The sequence below is a fragment of the Mytilus californianus genome, unplaced genomic scaffold (assembly GCF_021869535.1).
Source record: "Mytilus californianus isolate M0D057914Y unplaced genomic scaffold, xbMytCali1.0.p SCAF_3, whole genome shotgun sequence".
NCBI classification, from domain to species: domain Eukaryota; kingdom Metazoa; phylum Mollusca; class Bivalvia; order Mytilida; family Mytilidae; genus Mytilus; species Mytilus californianus.
In genome coordinates, this window is record NW_026262679.1 from 101921328 (window position 1) to 101947366 (window position 26039).

The 26039-nt window shown below is 33.4% G+C and overlaps 1 protein-coding gene across 2 annotated transcripts in view; it reads left to right on the plus strand.

Annotated features, from left to right (window-relative positions):
* LOC127735567 (uncharacterized) overlaps positions 1–26039 on the plus strand; it is an 81044-nt gene that overhangs the window by 14666 nt on the left and 40339 nt on the right. Inside the window, exons 5-8 of one of the 2 annotated variants that reach the window (XM_052245804.1) lie at positions 4443–4553; positions 7885–8270; positions 18920–18980; positions 20875–20925. In XM_052245804.1, coding sequence (XP_052101764.1) covers positions 4443–4553; positions 7885–8270; positions 18920–18980; positions 20875–20925 — 609 coding nt within the window. The remainder of the gene's footprint in view (positions 1–4442; positions 4554–7884; positions 8271–18919; positions 18981–20874; positions 20926–26039) is intronic. The other variant, XM_052245805.1, reaches the window with a different exon arrangement.

Consider the following 26039-nt stretch of genomic DNA (forward strand, 5'->3'; position numbering starts at 1 on the left):
GTTATGTCCCTTTATATTTTTATATGATATGCCAGGGGGGGCATCATCTGTGTCCCATGGACACATTCCCCATTTATTGCATTATCAATTGCAGCCAGTAGTACATAGCTATGCTTTAAAAATCAGAATCCGTTTTTATCCTTCTTGCTTTCTTTGTCCAACTAAAACATTTAACATATCAACACAAAACAAAACAAAGAAAATACTACCAGAGTTTGATATTGGGCTTTTGCATTTGCTTTTATCAAGTTTATATTACCTTTCTCTTATCTTGTATAAAACCTCCTTTTTTCATATCATTCTATTCATATAATTCCTTTCATAGTTCTAGTTATAGTGAATATTTCTTGTTTCGCTAATTTTTATGCCCCCGCCATAGTGGAGAGGGCATTAAGTTTTACCCTTGTCCGTACATACGTCCAAAAATTGGTTTCCGTTCTCTAACTTTAGTTTACCACAACCAAATGTTATGAAACTTATACACAATGCTTATTACCACAAAACACAGATCAAGTTTGAATTTTGGTGGCCTCACTTTAACTGTTCTAGAGTTATGCCCCTTTACAAATGGAAAAATTGCTGAATTTTTCGTTTCTGTTCTCTAACTCAAGTTTGCCTCAACTAAATGTTATTAAACGTATATACAATGCTTATTACCTCAAAACTCAGATCAAGTACAAATTTGGGTAGCGTCACTTTTACAGTTCTTGTGTTATGTCCCTTTTTAACGTTTTATGCAAGCAGGGGCATCATCTGTGTCCTATGGACACATTCCCCATTTATTTGTGTTAAATTTTCGTATGTATTAAAGTACAAAATCTGTCTATCATGCGATGTAATATTTTTAGGCAGTTAAGCTGCCTTATGCGAGCACCCTAGATTTGTGTTCTACCCAATAAATGCTGAAATACGTGCCATTGTTATTATCTAGCTGGCTATTATGTTATTTATAACTAATTGAACACTTTTTTCATACTTTTAATTCTGGATTACAAAAAATATGACCAGAAAAACCTTAAATGATCGTCGAACCACCCAAAAGTTTTGAAGTTGCACATATGAAGTAGTGCTCATTAGGAATCCTTATGTAGTTTATTATCCCCTGTGCTTTTGGCTAAGATGTCAAAGAACAATTGTATGAAATATTTAATCGCCAAAAATCTCTAAAGACAAGTAGTTTAGATTTCCCAAATGGCAAAAGTCGTAGGAATATTGTTTGTCATCAATACGTAGTACAACTACGTCAGTAGTCTATTAATAAGTTCAACTGTTGGCGGCAATTTCAAATAATTTAGAAGACGAAATTTTCGTATCTTTTAAATTTGGAGGATTCTGATGATAGAAAGGTCATTATTGTTAATCATAATATTCCTTTTGTTTGAGATGAGTGTTGATAAATTGTGTATTCACATTTGAATTTCATTCTTTTAAATTACTCCGTTTTTCACATAAATGACCTTGTCAAGTAATGCACCAACATTCGATGTTTACACTTGTTATTAAGAATGAAAAAGATCCGGATCAAATCGACGTTCGACGTTGATGGGATGTTTTAATAAATGGGGACAACTCGTCCCCGAGACAAGTCGGACCGTCTTAGAAGACAACACGGACCGCTTGTCAGATTTACTTAGGGTTTCATAAAATGTTAGACTAACATGTCTAGCGGAGCCATCAATCTTTCGTTTGTGCATTGGGATCTATTTGGGGGTATTTTAAGGGGCCTAAAGAAGGGAGGGGTTTACTGTAGAACCCAATGTTTTTTTTGTTTTTTTTTAATTTGCAAATGACTATTATTTCGAAAACAGTAAGTGATAGACACACATGGTCTTTAGTAATGAGAACAGGACAATAAAACAAATCAATTAAAATATAGGATGAGTCCCTGGGGGTCATCCCAACCCCCTTCAATTTGAAAATGTGCTTTTTTCTAGTAAACGGTCGATATCCCCGCCCCTAAACCATATATATTCATGCATGGGACAATATAACAAATCAAATGAATTATAGGGGGAGTCCCTGTAGTCAACCCCCCCCCCTTTTCCCCATGTTTGAGAACTTGGAAACAGACGAGATCCCCACCCCTAAACCATATTTATTCATGTATGGGACAATATAACTAATCAAATGAAATATAGGGGGAGTCTCTGGGGTCACCCAACCCCCTTCTGTTAGGGAACTTTGAAGCAGTCGAGATCCCCACCCCTTAATCATATATATTCATGTATGGGACAATATAACAAATCATATGAACTAAAGGTGGAGTCCTTGGGGCCTTTCTACCCCCTCCTGTTTGATAACTTGGAAATGGATGAGATCCCCACCCCTAAACCATATATATTCATGTACGGGACTATATAACTAATCAAATGAAATATAGGGGAGTCCCTGGGGTCAATCCACCCCCTTCTATTAGAGAACTTGGAAACAGTCGAGATCCTCACCCATAAACCATATATATTCATGAATTGTACAATATAACAAATCAAATGAAATGTAGGGGAAGTCCTTGCGGTCCCCCCTGTTTGAGAACTTGGAAACGGTCAAGATCCCCATCCCTAAACCATATACTCATATACTCATGTATGGGACTATATAACAAATCAAATGCAATATAGGGGGAGTCCCTGTGGTCACCCCACCCCTCCTGTTTATGAACTTGGAAACAGTCGAGATCCCCACCCCTAAACCATATAAATTCATGTATGGGACAATATAACTAATCAAATGAAATAAAGGGGGAGTCCATGGGGTCACCCTACCCCCTCCTGTTTGATAACTTGGAATCGGATGAGTTCCCAACCCCTAAACCATATATATTCATGTATTGTACAATATAACAAATCAAATGAAATATAGGGGGAGTCCTTGGGGTCAACCCCCCCCCCCCCCCCCCCCCCCCCCCCCCCCCCCCCATGTTTGAGAACTTGGAAACGGTCGAGATCCCTACCCCTAAACCATATATACTCATGTATGGGACTATATAACAAATCAAATAAAATATAGTGGAAGTCCCTGGGGTCACCCCACCCCCTCCTGTTTGAGAATTTGAAACGGTCGAGATCCCCACCCCTAAACCATATATATTCATGTATGGGACAATATAAAAAATCAAATGAAATATAGGGGTAGTCCCTAGGGTCACCCCACCCCCTCCTGTGTGTGTTTGAGAACTTGTAAACGGTTGAGATACCAACTCCTAAACCATATTTATTCTTGTTCGTCATTTCAAAATGATTTGAATGACATACAAGGTCAATCTCCGATGTGTCACATATGCATATCACTTTACTAGACCTAACCAATGTGTACTAGACTTTGCCCAATGTCAGGCGACCATGGGAAGGAATAATTATGGGTGCTTTGTTTGGGAGACTTTGTAACAGCATCCTGTTACAATTATTTCTTGTTTATCATAAAATTTTATTGATGCAAAAAATGAGTAGGTTTAAAGAATTTACCTAATTATATTTTGAATTATTTCTGGTCCTTTAAAAATATTACATTTATGGCTCATTTTAAAGAAAACATATATAAATCTTTCAAGCCCAAGAATGTTTGACCAACTGTTTTATAATCACCTGTCATTTTATTCCAAACTTAGACATCATGGACTTGGGGTGAAGGTGGGAGTCATTTACATTTACTATGGGCAGGTCAGTCAGACCTCACCTTTGATCCCTGTAGTAGTAAACATTTGTCTGATTTGTGTCTCATAACTTTTGTACTGTAGAACACAAACTCAGTTTTCTTTCCAGGGAAGCAAGTCCATTCATACTATTACAAGCTCGTACTAAGTCAACTTGTACTACTAACAGTCAACTATTACCAATGTTAACTACCAACTAGAACAACTGCAATCTTTGCGAACTTGTACCACTGCAGACTCACCATTAAAAATATACATTGATATATGCGTTTAAAAACCTTGATAAAATATAAATTATTTGCCTTAATAATTAATTCATTAAATAAACATAAATGTACAATATATGAATGTTTAATGTTTGTTCTTTTAAATCTTTAAAAAAAATTGAAGCAACATTGCCACAGTTTTCATAATTACGTTTGCCTTGGTTTTTGGTTAACTGCCTACAGCGCTTACAGTGCTTTGATTATATTGTATTTTTTACACTTTTATTCATTGTACAGCAGTGACTTGGGATAATGCAATAAGGCTTTATGAATATGCATGCTATGGAGATATTTTCATGTGAAATAAATTTATCAATAGATATTTTTTCTAGCCATATCCCTATAAAAAAGGGAAATTACACAGTATATTTTTTTCATTTCTGTCACATATATTGACTATTTTGTATTTAAAATCTTATTTCATAAAGTTATTAATAAGTTGTTGGAGATTTCAATTTTGAAATGAAATATAGTTTGTGGACTGATTGAAGATATTCATGTATATAAGTTTATAAATATATTTTCAGTTGCTGTTAGGAAAAGATCAAGGTCCATAGCACCTGAAGATGATGAAGGGAGAAGACCTAGACCTCTATCAATGCCAAATGTGGCTTCTTCATTACCATTTGAAATTCATGGTGAGTCAGAAATACACTGCAAGGGATGAACTGAGCTTTAGCTGGTGAGTCAGAAATATGCTGCAAGGGGGATATACTGAATTTTTTCTGGTGAGTCAGAAATACACTGCAAGGGGTATACTGAGTTTTTCTTGGTGAGTCTGAAATATACTGCTAGAGATATACTGAGTTTTGCTGGTGAGCCAAAAACATACTGCATGGAATAAACTGAACTTTAGCTGGTGAGTCAGAAATATACTGAGAGAGATAAACTGAGCTTTTTCTGTTGAGTCAAAAATATACTGCAAGGAATAAACTGAGCTTTAGCTAGTTATTCAGAAATATACTGAGTGAGATAAACTAAGCTTTTGCTGGTGAGTCAAAAATATACGGCAAGAGATATACTGAACTTTTGCTGGTGAGTGAGACATATACTGCAAGGGATAAACTGAGATTTTTGTGGTGAATCAGACATATTACTGGATGGGATAAACTAAGCTTTTGCTGGTGAGTTAGAAATAAACTGCAAGAGATATACTGAACTTTTGCTGGTGAGTCCGAAATAAAATGAGAGCGATATACTGAGCTTATGCTGGTGAGTCTAAAATATACTGCAAGAGATATACTGAGCTTTTATTGGTTAGTCAGAAATACACTGCAAAGGGGATATACTGAGCTTTTGCTTGTGAGTCAGATATACCGGTATACTGCAAGAGAGTTACTGAGCTCTTGTTGGTGAGTCACACACATACTGCAAGGGATAAACTGAGCTTTTGCTGGTGAGTCAGACATATTCTGCAAGAAATATACTGAACTTTTGCTGATGAGTCAAAAATATACTGCAAGGGATAAACTGGGCTTTTGATGGTGAGTCAGAAATATATTGCAAGGGATAAACTGAGCTTTTGCTGGTGAGTCAGAAATATACTGCAAGTGATATACTGAGCTTTGGCCATGTTAGCTAGTGATTCATAAATATATTGCAAGGGGTATAATGAGCTTTTAAAACAGCTAGTGAGTCTGAAGTATACTGCAAGGGGTATACTGAGCTTTAGCTAGTGAGTCTGAAATATACTGCAAGGGGTATACTGATCTTTAGCTAGTGAGTCTGAAATATATTGCAAGGGGTATACTGAGCTTTAGCTAGTGAGTCTGAAGTATATTGCAAGGGGTATACTGAGCTTTAGCTAGTGAGTCTGAAATATATTCCAAGGGGTATACTGAGCTTTAGCTAGTGAGTCTGAAATATATTGCAAGGGGTATACTGAGCTTTAGCTAGTGAGTCTGAAATATATTGCAAGGGGTATACTGAGCTTTAGCTGGTGAGTCAGAAATATACTGCAAGGGGTATACTGAGCTTTAGCCAGTGAGTATGAAATATACTGCAAGGGGTATACTGAGCTTTAGCTAGTGAGTCTGAAATATACTGCAAGGGGTATACTGAGCTTTAGCTAGTGAGTCTGAAATATACTGCAAGGGATAAACTCAGTTTTTGCTGGTGTGTCAGAAATATACTGCAAGGGGTATACTGAGCTTTAGCTATCATTTAGCTTTATCCTTTGTCTATCATCTTTCCAACATTGCAATATCCATGACTAAAAATAGAACATAAAGGTAAACTGCAAAGTACATTGTTTGTAATTGTCTAACATATTAAAAAGTGTAATAGGTGTAGAAAATATTATAGGGCAAGAATGTTCACTTATCATGCTTATGAAGAGATTTGTATATCATCATATCACAAAAAATATCCTTTTACAGGTTAATATTCCTTAAATGATATATTTTGACCAATTTAAGCATTTAAGCCATCAACTGGCACCTTACAAGAAAACAGTAAACATTATCAGTAATTACATGCTCTATGAAATATTCCAATATGACTAAAACCATTAGTTGACACCTTACATGACTTATAGCACTTACCTGTGGATTATTTTATCAATTATCATGATTTATAGAATTTCTTCCAGTTATCTTGAAACTATTGCAAATAGACAAGAAAGACAGCCAAAATAAATAACCAGAAATGCAAGATCTGCCATTAATTCATGTCCACATCTGTCTAATGACTGTTTAGTGGACATATTTCCCTTAAAATAATTGTTTGCATTTTTGTCTCAAAGATCATTACCTCTGAAAAAACTGAGTTCTGACTTTAGTTTGTGGATTACATTATGATCTTTCAAATTAACCATTCTACATGATGAATAAAAATAGAACATTAGCTAACATGCAAATAACTGTCTAATATGTTGAAAATTGTACTGAATGCATCATGGTGAAACATGCTCTAAAAATTGTAAATCAATCATAAAGGTGGAAATATTACATATTGGATTTATTATCCTTTATAATGATGATTTTTGGCGGGGTTGGATGAAGTCCAAAACCGGCTTATACTATGGTGATGTCGGGCAGGGAAAAGTGGGTGCCTTATTTGTGTAATCAACTTCTCCATCACTTTTCAACCCAGATTCATAAAACTTCACTGGACAATTACACATATGATGAAGTTGTGCACCTGGTACTGTTTATGGAATTTTTTCTCATTTTTCAAGACTTGGGAACTTACCGGTAGTCTTTTTTTAGCAAAATTTATTAAAGAGGGTACAAGTTTTGTGTAATCAGTTTCCCCTACAGTTCTTAACCCAGATCCCTGAAACTGGTGCACCTGTTACTATATATGGAATTGATTGAGGATTTTTTTAATATTTTCTGACTTAGTCACAAATATTGCAACCGCCCATTTGAGACTAGGACCCATTTTTATGAACTTTTTGGCGTTGTCTTGATATCAGTCATAAAATTAACAGCCAAATTGATAAACAAGTAAATTGAGATCTACAAATCAGTCCATTTGTTGTTAATATTGTGATGACTACTTGAGTAAGTCCCATTTGATTTGAGGAGGGAGCTTTTTTCAATATTTTGAATCCTTTTTTCTGTAAATCAATATGTCATATTATTGCCAAATGAACAATTTAGGCTCCTTGGAACCTCTTGTTTTGTTGTCAACATTCCATTGTTGCAAACACTAAAACAGTAACCTAACATCACAAATTGTTCCAAATAGACATCCATAGGTCACCATATATACAGCCTTAAAAGATAAACATGCCACTTCACACCATAACAATGTAAGCTATAAATTGCCCAGAGTCTTGACAATTTGTCACCACTACCAATGAACTCAGATCAGAGAGTGACACATCTGACAACACCACCAAATTAAAATTTAATTCACAAGAAAAAAAGTAGAAAAGTGAACCACCTATATGAATTTTTCAAACAGGCTGTAAACTTTGGTCTGCTTATATTTTTTTCTCTACATACCCTTTTTTTTTAAAAGATGCTGGCAGCAATCAAGAGGAGCCACCATTAGAAGTGGAAATATCACTTCAAGCAGGAGAACATGATGATCAGTCAGGGAGGTCACAAAGGTCAAGGCTACCAGCAAAGTTAGACCCTATAGACAATCCTCGTGCCCCACCCTCCTACAACGAGGCTTTGAAAATGAATGGAGGACGTGAGTTACCACAGTCACTCCCAGTTTATGGACGTCTATGGCAGATGGGTAGACAATGGAGTAGGGAGGCAGGAAACCATGATCCACAGTTTGAACCTAAAGTTTCAACATCAGAAGATGCTATTGAACCTTATTCAGCCTCAGAATCATATGCTTCTGGAAGATCACTTCCACCTATAGCTAAAGGTGACAGTATAGATGGACTTTCTGTAAGTAATTGTGATATGGTCAATAAACATAAGCTAACAGTTTTCACTTTTGTTTCTCCAGTTACCAAACTTTGAACAAGAAAAAATGTGTACATTGCTTTATTCCATGAAAATTAGTTTGTTCTGATTACATCTCTTTAAAAAAAAAAATTAAAATATAGATAAAAAAAGCACAATTAATTTTAAAAAGTATCTGGAGTTATGGAACTTTGCTCAGTGAAAAAATATGGATTTGTCTACATTTCATATGTCTTCTTTACTTCTGTTGTGATGTATTTTTTGTGGTAATTTATCGCAATGTTAGGATTAATTTAATTATTAATATGATTATCAAGTACTTTAAGTTTATAGATTTTTGTGATTATTTTATTTTTTGAAAAAATGTGACAGCATAAGTATCACATTAATTAGAACTCACATTTTAAATTCTTATCACAATTTTTATATGCAGCAATTTTTTAAAAGACATTGATTCATATTGCATTTTGTTTGTTGCTCAGCAATCGCAATAGTAAATGCTTTATATACAATTTTTGGATTAACAGTACAGATGACTTTACTTAATTGCTCAATACTGTTATTTGCAAATAATTCAAAATAAAACTATTTTCTCTGTTTATTATGTACAAAAAAATCTCTTAAGTACTTAGGTCAATACAGCAATTCCTGTTAAAAGCATAAAATTTGATAAAAAGCACACTATTCTGGTAAAATGTAAGTATTTTTTGATAATTTTGCAATGTGGTTATCAGAATATGGCAGATAGTTTTTTGAAAAAAATAGTTTTCATAACCATAAATGATATTATGTCCTTTATTTTTATCAAAAGTTCTTCATTGGTGTCTCAAAGGATTTTATTAAACCATTTACGTAAGATTCCTTATGAAAAATTTAAAGAATAAATTTATTATTCATTACATAAATATTTTCAGAGTTCTGCAGAATGTGTTTTCTTATTGATAGCATAAATTTCCCTAATATTAGAGCATTGCAAGAAAAGGAAGCCAATATATTCTACTCACAATAACAGACCCTAGATACTAAAACTTGTGCTCTGTTTAATAACTTGTTTCTTTATATCCCATTCATTCAGGGGCAGATCCAGCCATTTATAAAAGGGGGTTCCTAACCCAGGATAAAGGGGGGGTTCCAACTATATGTCCCCATTCAAATGCATTGATCGTCAAAAAAAAGGAGGGTTTCTTGTATACTATAAGCAATAGGTCAACCATATTCAGTGTGTGGAATGATTGTAAGGTGTACATGTCTGTCTGGCCGGTTAAAGTGACCTTGATCTCATTTTCATGGATTAAGGAAAATGTTAAGTTTATATGATTCTTGTAGCAAAACTTTATCTTTAGGACTATCAACATAAAATCAATCATGGTAAGTAAAGCAGGCGAGACATTTCAATGTGTGTTCTCTTGTTTCAGTTTCTTTGATGTTCTATTTCCAATTTGCCAAAGGATAATAATTGAGCCCAGCAATTGCTCACAGTGCATTTTGGTTCTTTTTATTAAATATGTTTTTAATTTTTTAGCAAAAGTTTTTTGTGAGTATATTTTTGAAAAAAATGTTGATTTTTTGTTATATTGATAATAACTGTTGTTTGTGATTGTAAATAATTTCACAATTTTGAGTTCCCAAAAGTCATTTTCTTCTATAATAATTATAGTGTGTTTATCGGTCTAATAAGAATCACTGTGTTTATCTTTTGGAGTGTAATGGTGACATGATACACGCTAAAATAAAATGTCTGTTTGCTATTTCTCTAGCTCAAGAAAGAAAAAAAAAGTACATTGTTTGTATTTTAAGCATCTTATTTTGTTCAATCTAAATGACAATTTTGATAGCTTTTTAATAACAAGTTGAGGAATGTAAAGTTTCTGTGATATATCATAAAACAAAACATAAAGAGAAAATTTAGTTTTCAGACTAAACAGTTTGGGATTTTACTTTTTATTTCATGAAAGTTAAACAAAATTAGTTCATCATGATTTGTTTTTATTATTCAAGAGTTCATAATGATTTTTTATTATTTCTTTAAAACAAAAGGAAATAACATCTGTGATAAATGATGGTCAATTACTGAGTGTTTATAGAAAGCCTAAATGCACAACAGTTTGTCTACAAAGTACTTATTTTGTTTGAAGTGTATTTTATGTATAATGTATACATTTAACCCCACCACCTTTTTGCGCCTGTCAAAAGTCGGGAGCCTCTGCCCTTTGTTAGTCTTGTATGTTTTTTAATTTTAGTTCATTTATATGTTTTGGAGTTTAGTATGACGTCCATTTTCACTGAACTAGTACACATTTTTATTTAGGGGCCAGCTGAGGCCCACCTCCGGGTGCAGGATTTTCTAGCTGCGTTGAAGACCCATTCGTGGCCTTCGGCTGTTATCTGCTCTTTGGTCGGGTTGTTGTCTCTTTGACATATTCCCCATTTCCAATCTCAATTTTATATCAGTTATTTTTAAAATCAGTTTGTTCATCTCTTCAAAACATTTAAATAATTTTATATGCAGAAAAGATCAGTGTCTAGATACCGTATCCATCATACTAGAATAACACATGAGTATCTTCTAAAAAATGAAGTTCAGCCACAATGTATACAATGTGATTACAAGTATACTTTTGAACATGTTTTGTTCGAATGTATTGACTTTGCCGATATTTGTAGGAAGCATTATATTGTCAATAATTCTGCTACAAAATTGTTTCATTTTTGTCGAGCCTGTAACATTCAGTCATCAATAACTTTGTCAAACCATCATGGAATTTTATGAAATTTGGGCGGAAGCTTGTTTATGACCAAAAGACAGTATCCAGAGTAAAATTTGAAAAATATTTATTTTCATTTTTTTTGTATTTTACTGATAAATTGACTTTAGTTTTTTTACGGTTAACAATCAGGCTCAGTCTGAGGTTAAAGTTTTGAAGTCATCAATAACTTTGTCAAACCTTCATGGAGTTTTATGAAATTTGGAGAGAAGCTTAGTTATGCCCAAAATACAATATTCAGAGTAAAATTTTGAAAATATTTATTTTTATTTTTCCTTATTTGACTGATAAATGGACTTAGTTTTTTTTTACAGTTAACAAGTAGATGCAGTCTGGGGTTTGTTACTCTTTAATATTTACTTTGTCAAACCTTCATATAATTTTATGATACTTTGGCAGAAGCTTTTATGATTAAGAGATAATGTCTGAAGAAAACTTTTCAAAATATATTTTTTTCATTTTCAGTACTCTTTTGATAGATGGACTTAGTTTTTTACAGTTAACATTTACAGACAGTCTGGGATTAATTTTTTTTTGACATGATGAATTTGTAAACCTTCAAGGATTGTTATGAAATTTGGACAGAAGATAATCCTCGAGACCAAGAAAAAGCATCTAAATTTAATTGATTTTTTTTTTAAATTCTGTATTTTACTGATAATTGGACTCACTTTTTAAGTCAACATTACACTTTTACACTGACAGCAGCAATCACAGGCAAGACACAGGCTTTTGTAGAACCCCTTACGAATTTTTAAAAGAAATTGGAATGTGAAACATTTCAATGAAGAAAACTTAAAGGGGTATTAGCTACGAGATATAAAAAAAAATTAAAGTATTATTTCTTTTGTTAAATCATTAATGAAAGTGAAATAGTGAAATAATAATTTGCTTTAAGCAGCCAGTTTGGTTCAATTTCGTCAAAATAAGCTTTGAAACATTGCTGATGAATTATTCTCTTGCAAGTGAATAATTCGACCTCAATGAATCTGTATTCATGTGACCTTCAATTTAACCCCTTAGCTGGAGATGGGTTACACATGTATTCAGCTATTAAAAGGAAAAGAATGTCAACACTGCAAGTGAAACAAGGATGAAACATTTGATTGACTGATTCGATCCACAAAAAAATCATTTTATACAGATAAAAACGATGATCCGTGAACATGAATTTGACAGCTAATGCCCCTTTAAAGTCTTATTTCGGTTTCTACATGTAACATAAAACAAAAAACAACTATGACACAACAAACAATGACAACCACTTTATCACATAAGGCTCATGGACATTCATAAGCCAAATTCAAGATTTCCACATTCTACACACAACAAACAATGACAACCACATGAGGCTCATGGACATTCATAAACAATTCAAGATTTCCACATTCTACACACAACAAACAATGACAACCACTTTACCACATGAGGCTCATGGACATTCATTAACAATTCAAGATTTCCACATTCTAGAGACAACAAATATTTACAGATATCTGAGATCTGAGATCTATCTTGATTGTTTTAGACTCTTCATCAGTTGAATCTGGAGTTGGTTTAGACTCTTAATCAGTTGATATCTGGAGTTGTTTTAGACTCTTAATCAGTTGATATCTGGAGTTGTTTTAGACTCTTAATCAGTTGATATCTGGAGTTGTTTTAGACTCTTAATCAGTTGATATCTGGAGTTGTTTTAGACTCTTAATCAGTTGATATCTCATCTTTGTTGTGGACTTGGAGACCTAGCTATAGCTGTTCCAAAAATGATAGTGGTATAGTCAATTCTTAAAGTTCGTGACAAGATTGTTAGAACAGCAGTCACTTATGATAAGTCAGTGATGTTTGGGATGAGTGTAGTGTATGCATCAGATAATTTCTATTTAACCACATTCCCTCAATCGTGGTAGATTGAAATTTGCAAAGTTTACATGGTGTCTTTTAAGCTCACCTCACCTGGCCCAAAGTGCCAAGTGAGCTTTTCTCATCACTTGGCGTCCGGCGCCATCATCGTCCGTTAACATTTACAAAAATCTTCTCCTCTGAAACTACTGGACCAAATTTAACCAAACTCTGCCAAAATCATCATTGGGGTATCTAGTTTAAAAAATGTGTTCGATGACCCGGCCTGCCAACCAAGATGGTCGACATAGCTAAAAATAAAACATAGGAGCAAAATCCAATTTTTGTCTATAAATAGAGAAAATCTGACAGGGCAAAAATGTTCAGAGTGTTAATCTCTACCAATTGTTCATTGACAGCAAAACTGTCAGGTGACTTATTATAGGAGTTATTTCCCTTAAATGACAAATTTTACCTTTTTTTTTCATTTTTGCCTTTTAACTTGAAAATAATAATTGATAGACAGAATATTTCAATAGGAAAAATGATCAGCAAGACAAGATCTACAAATAAGTCAAACATGCCCAAAATCTTTAGTCGACTCGATATTAGAGTTATTGCCCTTTATTATATACTTGGTAGTAAATACAGATAAATTGTATGTGTAATACAATCATTGGCAAGCGTGCTGTATCAGCCACCCGTGATGATATCGATATCAGCACGGTTGCAAAGGCTTTATCACACCTTTAATCTGTATGAGGTCACGTCATCGATTGCAGTCACTGTTGCAAAGGCTTTATCAAACCCCTAATCTGTATGACGTCATGTCAAACCTATAATCTGTATGACGTCATTTCAAACCTCCTTACCTGTATGACGTCATGTCACATAAAAAACAGCTACGTGAGGTATATGTATATAATAAAGTGTATATGATATGGCTTTTTCAATATCACACACCGTATCAACCCTCAACCAATATAATCCCTCGAGCAGAGCTCTTGGGATTATATTGGTGTCTCGGATTGATAGGATGTGATATTGAAAAAGCCATATGATATTCTCTATATAATAATGATTTTTATACGACCGCAAAAAAATTTTGTGGTCATATATTGGTATGACGTTGGCGTCTCCGGCGTCGTCGTCGTCCGGCATCGTCGTCCGAAGACACATTGGTTTCGCACTCTAACTTTAGTTTAAGTGAATGGATCTTTTTGAAATTTGACCATAAGGTTAAATACCACAAAAGGAAGGTTGGGATTGATTTTTGGGGGTTATGGTACCAACAGTTAAGGAATTAGGGGCCAAAAAGGGGCCAAAAATAAGCATTTTCTAGTTTCCAGACAATAACTGTGGAACGGTGTATGGATCTCTCTGAAATTATACTACAAGTTTCCATACCACAAAGGGATGGTTAGGATTTTCTTTGGGGGGTTATGGCTCAAGCCGTTTAGGAGTTAGGGGCAAAAAAGGGGGAAAAACAAGGTTGTCCTGGTTAATGGACAAATACTTTAGTACAAAACATAATTTAAAGCAGTGTAAGGGAGATAAATCAAATACATCATTGAAATTATCTCCCTTACACTGCTTTTAAATTATGTATAGAGTAATGGTTAATGAACAATAAAGATAATTTAAAACAGTGTAAGAGAGGTAATCCAAATACAACATTTTGGTTACTTCCCTTACACTGCTTTTAAATTATGTTTAAAGAAATGCATATTTATAAAGGAAGACCAGTAAAAATATCTGCAAATGTTGCATCTTTTTTTTTTACAAAAAAATCCATATGAAAGATTTGACACTATATTTTTAATTCTATTATAAAATAGATTAAGTTAGCACTATGGTAAATTTAAATGGGTAATTATGGTTGCCAACTCCATTGGAAATTTGAATTGAGATTATGACCATATCTTGAGGGAAATAATTTTTTGGGGGAAAAAAGGGTGGGGGGGATAAAAAGAATTTGTGGGGGGTCAATTTTTTCTCATTTCAGATTTCAGAAATTAAAAAGAATTATTCTTCAAATATTATTTTTTTTTCAAATTTCAAATATTGAAAAATTTCAAGAAGTTATCTTTAATTGCACAGTATGGCGCATTAGATTTTGTAAAGTCTTTGATCACATTTATTTATTTGTTATGCCGAATCTAACAGTGTATTTAGATTTTTAATTTTTGGTCCAGTTTTCAAATTGGTCTACATTAAGGTCCAAAGGGTCCAAAATTAAACTTTGTTTGATTTTAGGAAAAATTGAATATATGAGGTTCTTTGATATGCTGAATCTAAACATGTATTTAGATTTTTGATTTTTGGCCCAGTTTTCAAGTTGGTCAAAATTGGGGTCCAAAATTAAACTTTGTTTGATTTCAACAAAAATTGAATATATGGGGTTCTTTGATATGCTGAATCTAACCATGTATTTAGATTTTTTATTTGTGGACCCCGTTATCAAATTGGTTCATATTGAGGTCAAAAGGGTCCAAAATTAAACTTTGTTTGATTTCATCTAAAATTGAATTATTGGGGTTCTTTGATATTCCAAATCTAACTGTGTATTTAGATTTTTAATTTTGGGTCCTGTATTTTTAAATTGGTCTACATTAAGTTCCAAAGGGTCCAAAATTAAACTTAGTTTGATTTTAACAAAAATTGAATTCTTGGGATTCTTTGATATGCTGAATCTAAACATGTGTTTAGATTTTTGATTATGGGCCCAGTTTTCAAGTTGGTCCAAGATAGGGTCCAGTATCTAAACTTTGTTTGATTTCAACAGAAATTGAATATATGGGGTTCTTTGATATGCTGAATCTTAACATGTATTTAGATTTTTGATTATGGGCCCAGTTTTCAAGTTGGTCCAAATTGGGGTCCAAAATTAAACTTTGTTTGATTTCAACAAAAAATAAATATATGAGGTTCTTTGATATGCTGAATCTAACCATGTATTTAGATTTTTTATTCGTAGGCCCCGCTATCAAATTGGTTCGTATTGAGGTCAAAAGGGTCCAATATTAAACTTTGTTTGATTTCATCAAAAATTGAATTATTGGGGTTCTTTGATATGCCAAATCTAACCGTGTTTATAGATTTTTAATTTGGGTCCCGTTTTTTAAATTGGTCTTCATTGAGGTCCAAAGGGTCCAAAATTAAACTTAGTTTGATTTTAACAAAAATTGAATTCTTGGGGTTCTTTGATATGCTGAATCTAAACATGTGTTTAGATTTTTGATTATGGGCCCAGTTTTCAAGTTGGTCCAAGTTGGGGTCCAAAATTAAACTTTTTTTGATTTCAACAAAAATTGAATATATGGGGTTCTTTGATATGCTGAATCTAACCATGAATTTAGATTTTTTATTTGTGGGCCCCGCTATCAAATTGGTTCATATTGAGGTCAAAAGGGTCCAAAATTAAACTTTGTTTGATTTCATCAAAAATTGAATTATTGGGGTTCTTTGATATTCCAAATCTAACCGTGTATTTAGATTTTTAATTTTAAGTCCCGTTTTTTAAATTGGTCTACATTAAGGTCCAAAGGGTCCAAAATTAAACTTAGTTTTATTTTAGCAAAAATTGAATTCTTGGGGTTCTTTGATATGCTGAATCTAAACATGTGTTTAGATTTTTGATTATGTGACCATAATAGGTAAATTAAAAAAATTCAAGTTCTTAGACCACATTCTTTCTGTGTCAGAAACCTATGCTGTGTCAAATATTTAATAACAATCCAAATTCAGAGCTATATCAAGCTTGAATGTTGTGTCCATACTTGCCCCAACTGTTCAGGGTTCGACATCTGCGGTCGTATCAAGCTGCGCCCCAGCGAAGCATTTTATTACCATTTTTTTCATTTTTGCCTAACATCTTAAAAACAATATTAGATAGATAGAAACTTTAAACAGGAAATTGATCAGCAAGACAAGATCTACAAATAAGTTTACCGAAATTGTTAATTGACTCCTTATTGAAGTTATTGACCTTTAATGACGATTTTCCCTTTTTTGCCTATTATCTTGAAAACTGTAATAGATAGATAGAAACTTTAAGTAGCACAAATGATCAGCAAGAAAAGATCCACAAATAAGCTGTAATGGCAGAAATCTTCAGTCGAATCTTTATTGGAGTTATAGATGAATAGAAACTTTAAAAAGAAAAAAAAAGAATAGCAGGATTAGATCTACAAATACATGAACATGACTGAAATTGTCAGTTAACCCTTAATAGAGTCTATTGATGATTTTTACAAAAAAGTTGCCATTGTTGAAGATGCAGGTGAGCGACACAGGCTCTTGAGAGTTTCTTGTTTAATTTTGTCGATTTCCTAGGAAGACCTTTTGATAATACATTTAATGTGTTATTATAGGATTAAACACATATTTTCTAGAGTTATTTTTTATTTAAATGAAAATTGTTGTCTCTTCAGCCATGGTCAGTTAATTTGAAATCTTAGGTCGCGTTCACACAGAGGTTTAAACGAGTTTAACATATGTGTAGTTGAGTCGTCGTCCAAAGACATTTGGTTTCCAGACAATAACTTTAGTTTAAGTGTATGGATCTCTATGAAATTTAACGAAAAGGAAGGTTGGGATTGTTTTTGGGGGAGATGGTCCCAACCGTTTAGGAATTAGGGGCCAAAAAGGGGCCCAAAACAAGCATTTTTTTTAGTTTCAGTATAAGTATTTTGATTGCTCTGAAATTGTACAACAAGGTTCAATACCACAAGTAGAAGGTTGGGGTTCATTTTGGGGGTAATTGCCTAAGCCATTCAGGAATTAGGGGCCAAAAAGGGTCTAAAACAAGCATTTTTCTAGTTTTCAGACAATGACTTGTGTTTAAGTGTAAGGATGTCTCTTAAATTGTACCACATTTTACAAAAAGAAAATTTCTTCAAATATTTTTTTTTTAGGGGGGGGGCATAAAAAAATTGGGGGGGGGGGGGGGGGAGGGGGGGGGGCAATTTTTATTTCCTGAAGATTTAAGAAATTGTCAATTTATTTTGCTAATTCTTTGTATATAGTCTGAAAACAGATTTACTAAGTATTGCACAACAGCACAGTGTATTGCACAACAGCAAGAATTCTTCAATTGAATATAAATTCAAATCATACAACCAATTTCAAGTTCTTTGACTACATTTATTCTGTGTCAGAAACCTATAATGTGTCAAATATTTAGTTACAATCCAAATTCAGACCTATATCTGTATCAAGCTTGAATATTGTGTCCATTTTTGCCCCAACTGTTCAGGGTTGGACCTCTGCGCTCGTATCCAGCTGCGCTCGGCAAAGCAGTTTATTCAAATTAATTATTTAGTATCAATGTGTCAATTATTAAAAGACTTGAAGCTATTATTTGACTTTTGAATATAAAATTAATACATGCTAAAAAACTTTTGTACTCAAGTAGAATTGAGAATGGAAACTGGGAATGTTTCAAAGAGAAAGCAACCTGACCAAAGAGCAGAAAACAGCCCAAGGCCACCTATGGGTCTCCAAAGCAGCAAGAAAATCCCGCACCTTAAGCTAGCCCCTAAACAATAATGTGTACTAGTTCAGCAAAATGGACGCCATACTTAACTCCAAAACACTTAAGTGAACCAAAATTGAAAAACACACAAGACTAACAAAGGCTAGAGGTTCCTGACTTGGGACAGGCGCATAAATGTGGAAGGGTTAAACAAGTTTGGTGAGATCTTAACCCTCCCCCTATAACTCTAGCCAATGTGGAATAAACAAACATAAAACAAACATGTTTCACATGGGCATTGTGAAGTTGGTCTAAATAGCACATTATTTTGCATCTGGGCCTAGTCAAAGCTCTAAGACTTCAATATCATGTGGTTAAAAGAAAAGCAGGAATGGCTAATTTCAAAAACTTCATTTTGACGCTATGCTGGTCTGTAACGACAACATCCTATACAGCTTGGAGCAATTTAGCAATAAAGATATATTTACAAACATGGCTCACATTAAACTAATTTTCATTGGATGAATTAAATGAAAAATTTTCTATTTCAGAAAGAAGCAAGGTTTACAGATATTGATGCTATCCCAGAAAGACAACAGTCATACAGAGCTGGTAAGTTTGAAATGTATTTGAGTTCTTTCCATTGTTATCAAGGTTCATGTAAATTTGCTAAGGTTTGGTTACCAGTCACCATTTTTTATGTGAACATAAATGTAGATGAGTTCTTTCCCTTGTAGTCCAGGTTACTTTGCTAAGGTTTAGTTACCTGTCATGTCAGCATTAGTGTAGATAAGTAATTTTCCTTTTCATTTAGGTATAAATATTGCTAATGTTTGGTTACCAGCCACATAAATGTAGATGAGTCCACTTGATATCCAGGTTATGTTGTTAATATATTTTAGTCCCCTTGATATCCAGGTTATGTTGTTAATATATTTTAGTCCCCTTGATATCCAGGTTATGTTGTTAATATATTTTAGTCCCCTTGATATCCAGGTTATGTTGTTAATATATTTTAGTCCCCTTGATATCCAGGTTATGTTGTTAATATATTTTAGTCCCCTTGATATCCAGGTTATGTTGTTAATGTATTTTAGTCCCCTTGATATTCAGGTTATGTTGTTTATATATTTTACCATTTACCATGCTTATGTCTGCTATCTGATATAATTTAATGCACACTTTTCTATGCATGGTTTTGTTGGAAATTCTTTTTAGAACTGATTTCATGTAAGCAACCATTTTGGTGGCAAGACATGATTATATTACAATATTTTGCTAAATTAGGAAATTTTTCCTTGTGATTGAAGTAGTTGCAAGAAAAAGATGGTTGGTGATAACCTGTTTTCATATAATTATTTTAAAAATATTATCAACATATGAAGGACAGTTGGGCCAGACACTGCATGATTCAAAATTGTAAATTTATTCTTAGATTCTCATCTAATTTCTTCTAATAATTTAAGTTTTATGTATCCCTGGTCAAAGATTTTATGCGATTCTCACGTCTGTTTTTTCATTCATTTTTTATTTACATTCTTGATTTCTAAATGATCCTGTGGAGTCATTTATTTTTCTGGATACCGGTACACATTTTAATGGGTTTAGTAAAGGTTGTAATTCTTGGTTTTAACAGATTCTACATACAATGACCTATTTTAGGAAAATTTGTATTTTGTTGCATCTTAAATCCCTGGTTCATTTATACCCACAAAATCCATAAGACAAAGTACTTTCAAGATAAATAATAAATCCAATACTTGAAATAGCTCTAGACTAAAAAATTTACACAGCTGCTGATGAATGATCTTCATCAATGAGCTTTGGAGCAGAACAAACAAGGTTATTCAGATAAAAATTACTCTTCTTTAACAGTGAATGCTGGTGAATGTAGGAGATTCACTCTGAATCATCTCTCTGTATATATTCTACAGAGATAATAGGACAGAGTTATAAATCAGAGTGATATCAGTGTAATAATATCATATCACTCCATATCACCAGCAATTTCAATTAACATCTACAAGATTTTTTCTGAATCATGTTGTGCTCATTTTGCCACAAGATCACTAAGTCTTCAGCAACATTAGCAAAATTCTTTCAAATTTACTTGTAACAAGCACATATAAAATTGAGAATGGAAACAGGGAATGTCTCAAAATGTCAACCCGACCAAAGAGCAGAAAACATCCCAAGGCCACCAAAGGGTCATACGCTAAATCTTCTTACACCAATTTTTATTACTGTAAATTCAGAAATTATTGCGTGCATTTATTATTGCGATTTTGTCATTTTAGACTAAAATGCGATTTTATTTTTTGCGATATTGAAAAAAATCCTGTTTAATTCATATAAAAAATTTCAAAATGCGAGTTTGAATTATTGCGATTATAACCCTGTCGCATTTTTCGCAATAATGAAAACATCGTAATAATTTCTGAATTTACAGTAATATCTTTTTCAAACAAAATAATCTTCTTATCTTATATTATATCTGTCGTCATAGCAACCTCAAACTGGATTCTTCAACCACACCTATCTATAACAGAGGAGGAAGGTAAGACGTACCAACAATCAAAAGTGCAAAAAATGCCTACAGACATAGTGCTTCAGCTAAATTATGGCCATAACGCTTATATAGAACATGCATTTTTCCCCACTCAAAGCTTTTTTCCCATTCATGCTTTACACTTGCAGTCAATTAAGTGCAAAATTAATTCTTGCAGGCTCATTGCTTCAGTTAATTATCTTAGTAATGCCCAATGAGAACCTGTATTTTCCCCTCTCAAATATTTTTGATTATGGCTTTTAATTTAAAAAAAGAATGAATGAATAAGTATATTTTATAATTTTAAGCAAAAATTCTGTGCCCACAGCTCTGTGTTGGTGCTTGGAGCATTTCCCAGATGAACTAAGGTGATTGACCTTCCAACTGTTTTTTATTGGAGCGCTACTGATGAGTCTTATAAAGACAATTAATGGTGTGTCTGGTTTACCAAATTACCAGTCTGGTATCTTTGATAAGTTTTTACAAAAAAAAAGAGATTTTCCATATTGATTATTTATGTCCTAGCTAGTACTTAAATTCTGTAAAAGGGTTGTAAAATATCCTAGTAGCATATATATATATATATTTCAACTTATTCCAGGTTCAAGTCATCCAAGTTTGCGATTTATATCTTGTTTTCTCATTTCAATATTGTACCATGCATATGTATTGTCAACCTGGTATATAAAGAATGTGGTATGATTGCATATGAAACAACTCTCCACCAGAGACCAAATGATGTAGAAGTTAGGAACTATAGGTCACTGTATGGCCTTCAACATTGAGCAAAGCTGAAAGACATATTTATTATTCCAATCCATTTGCATCAATAGTACATGTAGTATTAAACAAATAACTATATTTATTTCATTAATTCAAGACAATTAATAGTATACATCTAATGTTTACAAAGATAACATGGATACAAATACACAATATGGAAGTACATGTACTAGTAGATTGCAACAAATCGTTGCAGATATATATCTTTTCAACTTTGAAGTTTCTCCATTGCCCCAATCTGTTGAACTTCAACATTTTTACATAACTTTTTTTAGTTCAATTATATTTTTTTGTCACCTCGTTGAAGTTTCTGAGGTGACAGATACGCCTTATGATTCCAGCAAAGGGGACAGTGTTGTCAACAATTTGTTATTAGGTCAGTTTATGGGGAACCACTATTTTGAGTCAATGATATTTGGTATGCTGTTGTATTCCCATTGGCACATCTCATAGCATGGATATTATATAGCCCTGTCACTGAGTCATGATTTATTGAATCTATATGGCTTGTTCCTATAGAAGTAACAGTGCTTACTAAGTAGCTTCGTGAGTTTTTTTTATTTTTGACACGGCGTTGGCCGTAAGTAACACACAACATTGTATGGGGTTTGGGAAAGGACTCATGTTTCCTGTAAAGAGCTACATCTGATTTGTGCTGGTTTATAAAGGCTTTGCATACTTCCTATTTCTATTCTAATAAAGTAATAATCAACAGCAAATCCTTTAATGCATTTTTAGAAATACAGATTTGATTAAAACAGTACCTACCATTTATGGATTTCATTTTTATATGGACTTCAATACACCGATAAAGGAAAGAATTTAACAGCATTATTTAACCTTATACTATCACCTTAATTACATGAGGTTTTCTTGTAGGAAAAAAGTTGTTTCTGGATTTTCATTGGTAAAAATGTATCATGTGTATTGATATGAAAATAACAGATAAGATAAGATAAGATAAGATATTTTATAGGTTTAAAATAAATAAAATGCTCCGCTGGGCGCAGCTTGATACGACCGCAGAGGTCTATCCCTGAACAGTTGGGGCAAGTATGGACACAACATTCAAGCTTGATCATGTTGATACAGCACTGAATTTGGATTATGATAAAATATTTGACACAGCATAGGTTTCTGACACAGAATGAATGTGGTCTAAGAACTTAAAAAATTTTAATTTACCTATTCAAACCATATCATTATTATTTGCTTTTATATATAAATCAGAAATAACCAATTTAAATTGGAAAACTTTTAAAGAAAAAAAAAGGAAAAACAGGAAAAACAACCCCCCCCCCCCCCAATTTTTTGAACCCCCTTATGATTCATCACCCCAAACTCAATCCCAGCCTCCCCTTTGTGGTATGGTACCTTGCAGTACAATTTCAGAGAGATCCATACACTTGAACACAAGTTATTGTCTGGAAACTAGAAAAATGCTTGTTTTTTGGCCCCTTTTTGGCCCCAAATTCCTAAACGTTTAGGGCAATTACCCCCAAACTCAAACCCAGCTTTCCCTTTGTGATATGGAACCTTGTAGTACAATTTCATAAAGATCCATACACTTACACACAAGTTATTGTCCTGAAACTAGAAAAATGCTTGTTTTTTGCCCCTTTTTGGCCCCTAATTCCTAAAATTTTGAGGCAATTACCCCCAAAATCAATCCCAGCATTCCCTTTGTGATATGGAACCTTGTGGTACAATGTCAGAGAGATCCATACACTAACACACAAGTTATGTCTGGAAGTTACAAAAATGCTTATTTTTGGCCCCTTTTAGGCTCCTAATTCCTTAACTGTTGGTACCATAACCCCCAAAATCAATCCCAACCTTCCTTTTGTGGTATTGAACCTTATGGTAAAATTTCATAGAGATCCATTCACTTTAACTAAAGTTAGAGTGCGAAAACCAATGTGTCTTCGGACGATGCCGGACGACGACGCAAACGTCATACCAATATACGACCGCAAAATTTTTTTGCGGTCGTATAAAAATTATAGGATTGATACCAAATTTGACAATAAACATTGGCTATACATAAACATACAAACACATATGTGACCCACCACAACATTTCCAGGCTTATGGAGGTAGATCCGTAGAACGTGATTGTGAGAAAAACACTGTTAACTATATGTGACAAGCCAATTCCAGGCTTATGAGGATACCTTGTCTAAAATTTGCGTTTTGTATATTTATCTAGGACATACTGAAACAAAAAAACTGTGTCATGTTATTATGACCTATTTGTTGTATAACAAAGAAATGAGTCTTTTTGAATATCGGCATAATGAGACTATTCGATGACGACTTTTTATTATCGAAGGCACTAATTTATGAAATACAAAATTATTGTATTTTATTGCCGCTTAGTAATATCCCAACAGCGTATTTGAATATAAATTTCAAACGAATTAAATTTACTACAATACAAACAGTTCTTAGCTCTCTTTTAGAAAATGTAATTTAAACTTTTTGAAATGAAGTTAAGTATAAAATTTGTCAAAGAAAGCTTTTAAAATTACTTTTTATACGACCGCAAAAATTAAAAATTTTTTGGTCGTATATTGGTATGACGTTGGCGTCGTCCGGCGTCGTCCAAAGACACATTGGTTTTCGCACTCTAACTTAAGTTTAAGTGAATGGATCTCCGTGAAATTTTACCATAAGGTTCAATACCACAAAAGGAAGGTTGGGATTGATTTTGGGGGTTATGGTACCAACAGTTAAGGAATTAGGGGCCAAAAAGGGGCCAAAAATAAGCATTTTTGTAACTTCCAGACATAACTTGTGTGTTAGTGTATGGATCTCTCTGACATTGTACCACAAGGTTCCATATCACAAAGGGAATGCTGGGATTGGTTTTGGGGGTAATTGCCTCAAAATTTTAGGAATTGGAGGCCAAAAAAGGGGCAAAAAACAAGCATTTTTCTAGTTTCATGATAATAACTTGTGTGTAAGTGTATGGATCTTTCTGAAATTGAACTACAAGGTTCCATATCACAAAGGGAAAGCTAGAATTGAGTTTGGGGGTAATTGCCCAAAACATTTAGGAATAAGGGGCCAAAAAGGGGCCAAAAATAGCATTTTTATAGTTTCCAGACAATTACTTGTGTTCAAGTGTATGGATCTCTCCGAAATTGTACTGCAAGGTACCATACCACAAAGGGAAGGCTGGGATTGATTTTGGGGGTAATTCCCTCAAAATTTTAGGAATAAGGGGCCAAAAAGGGGGAAAAAACAAGCATTTTTCTAGTTTCAGGACAATAACTTGTGTTCAAGTGTATGGATCTCTCTGAAATTGTACTGCAAGGTACCATACCACAAAGGGAAGGCTGGGATTGAGTTTGGGGGTGATGAATCATAAGGGGTTTCAAAAAATTGGGGGGGGGGGGGGGATTTTTTTTTTTTTCCTTTTTTTTTCTTTTAAAATTTTCCATTTTAAGTTGGTTATATCTGATTTATATTTAAAAGCAAATAATAATGATATGGTAGGAGATACACACCAAACAGAATGTGTAAATTATTATATAATAAGTATTGTGCAATAGCAAGAAATTTTCAATTGCACAGTATTACACAATAGCAAGAAATCTTTCATTGCACAGTATTGCGCAATAGCAAGAAATCTTCAATTGCACAGTATTGCGCAATAGCAAGAAATATCCAATAGCACAATATTGCGCAATAGCAAGAAATTGTCAATTGTACAGTATTGCGCAATAGCAAGAAATATTCAATTGCACAGTATTAATTGCTTATTTCTTGACCAATTTCAATGGGGTTTTATTCTTGAATTCTTGGGGTTCTTTAATATGCTAAATCTAATCGTGTATTAAGTTTTTGGATTTTGGGCCCCGATTTTAAATTGGTCCACATTGAGGTCCAAAGGGTCCAAAATTAAACTTTGTTTGATTTCATCAAATATTGAATTATTGGGGTTCTTTGATATGCCGAATCTAACTGTGTATTTAGATTCTTAATTTTTGGTTCCGTTTTCAAATTAGTCTACATTAAGGTCCAAAGGGTTCAAAATTAAACTTAGTTTGATTTTAACAAAAATTGAATTCTTAGGGTTCTTTGATATGCTGAATCTAAACATGTATTTAGATTTTTGATTATGGGCCCAGTTTTCAAGTTGGTCCAAATCGGGGTCCAAAATTAAACTTTATTTGATTCAACAAAAATTGAATATATGGGGTTTTTTGATATGCTGAATCTAACAATGTATTTAGATTTTTGATTTTTGGGCCCCGTTATCAACTTTGTCCACATTGAGGTCAAAAGGGTCCTAAATTAAACTTTGTTTGATTTCATCAAAAATTGAATTCTTG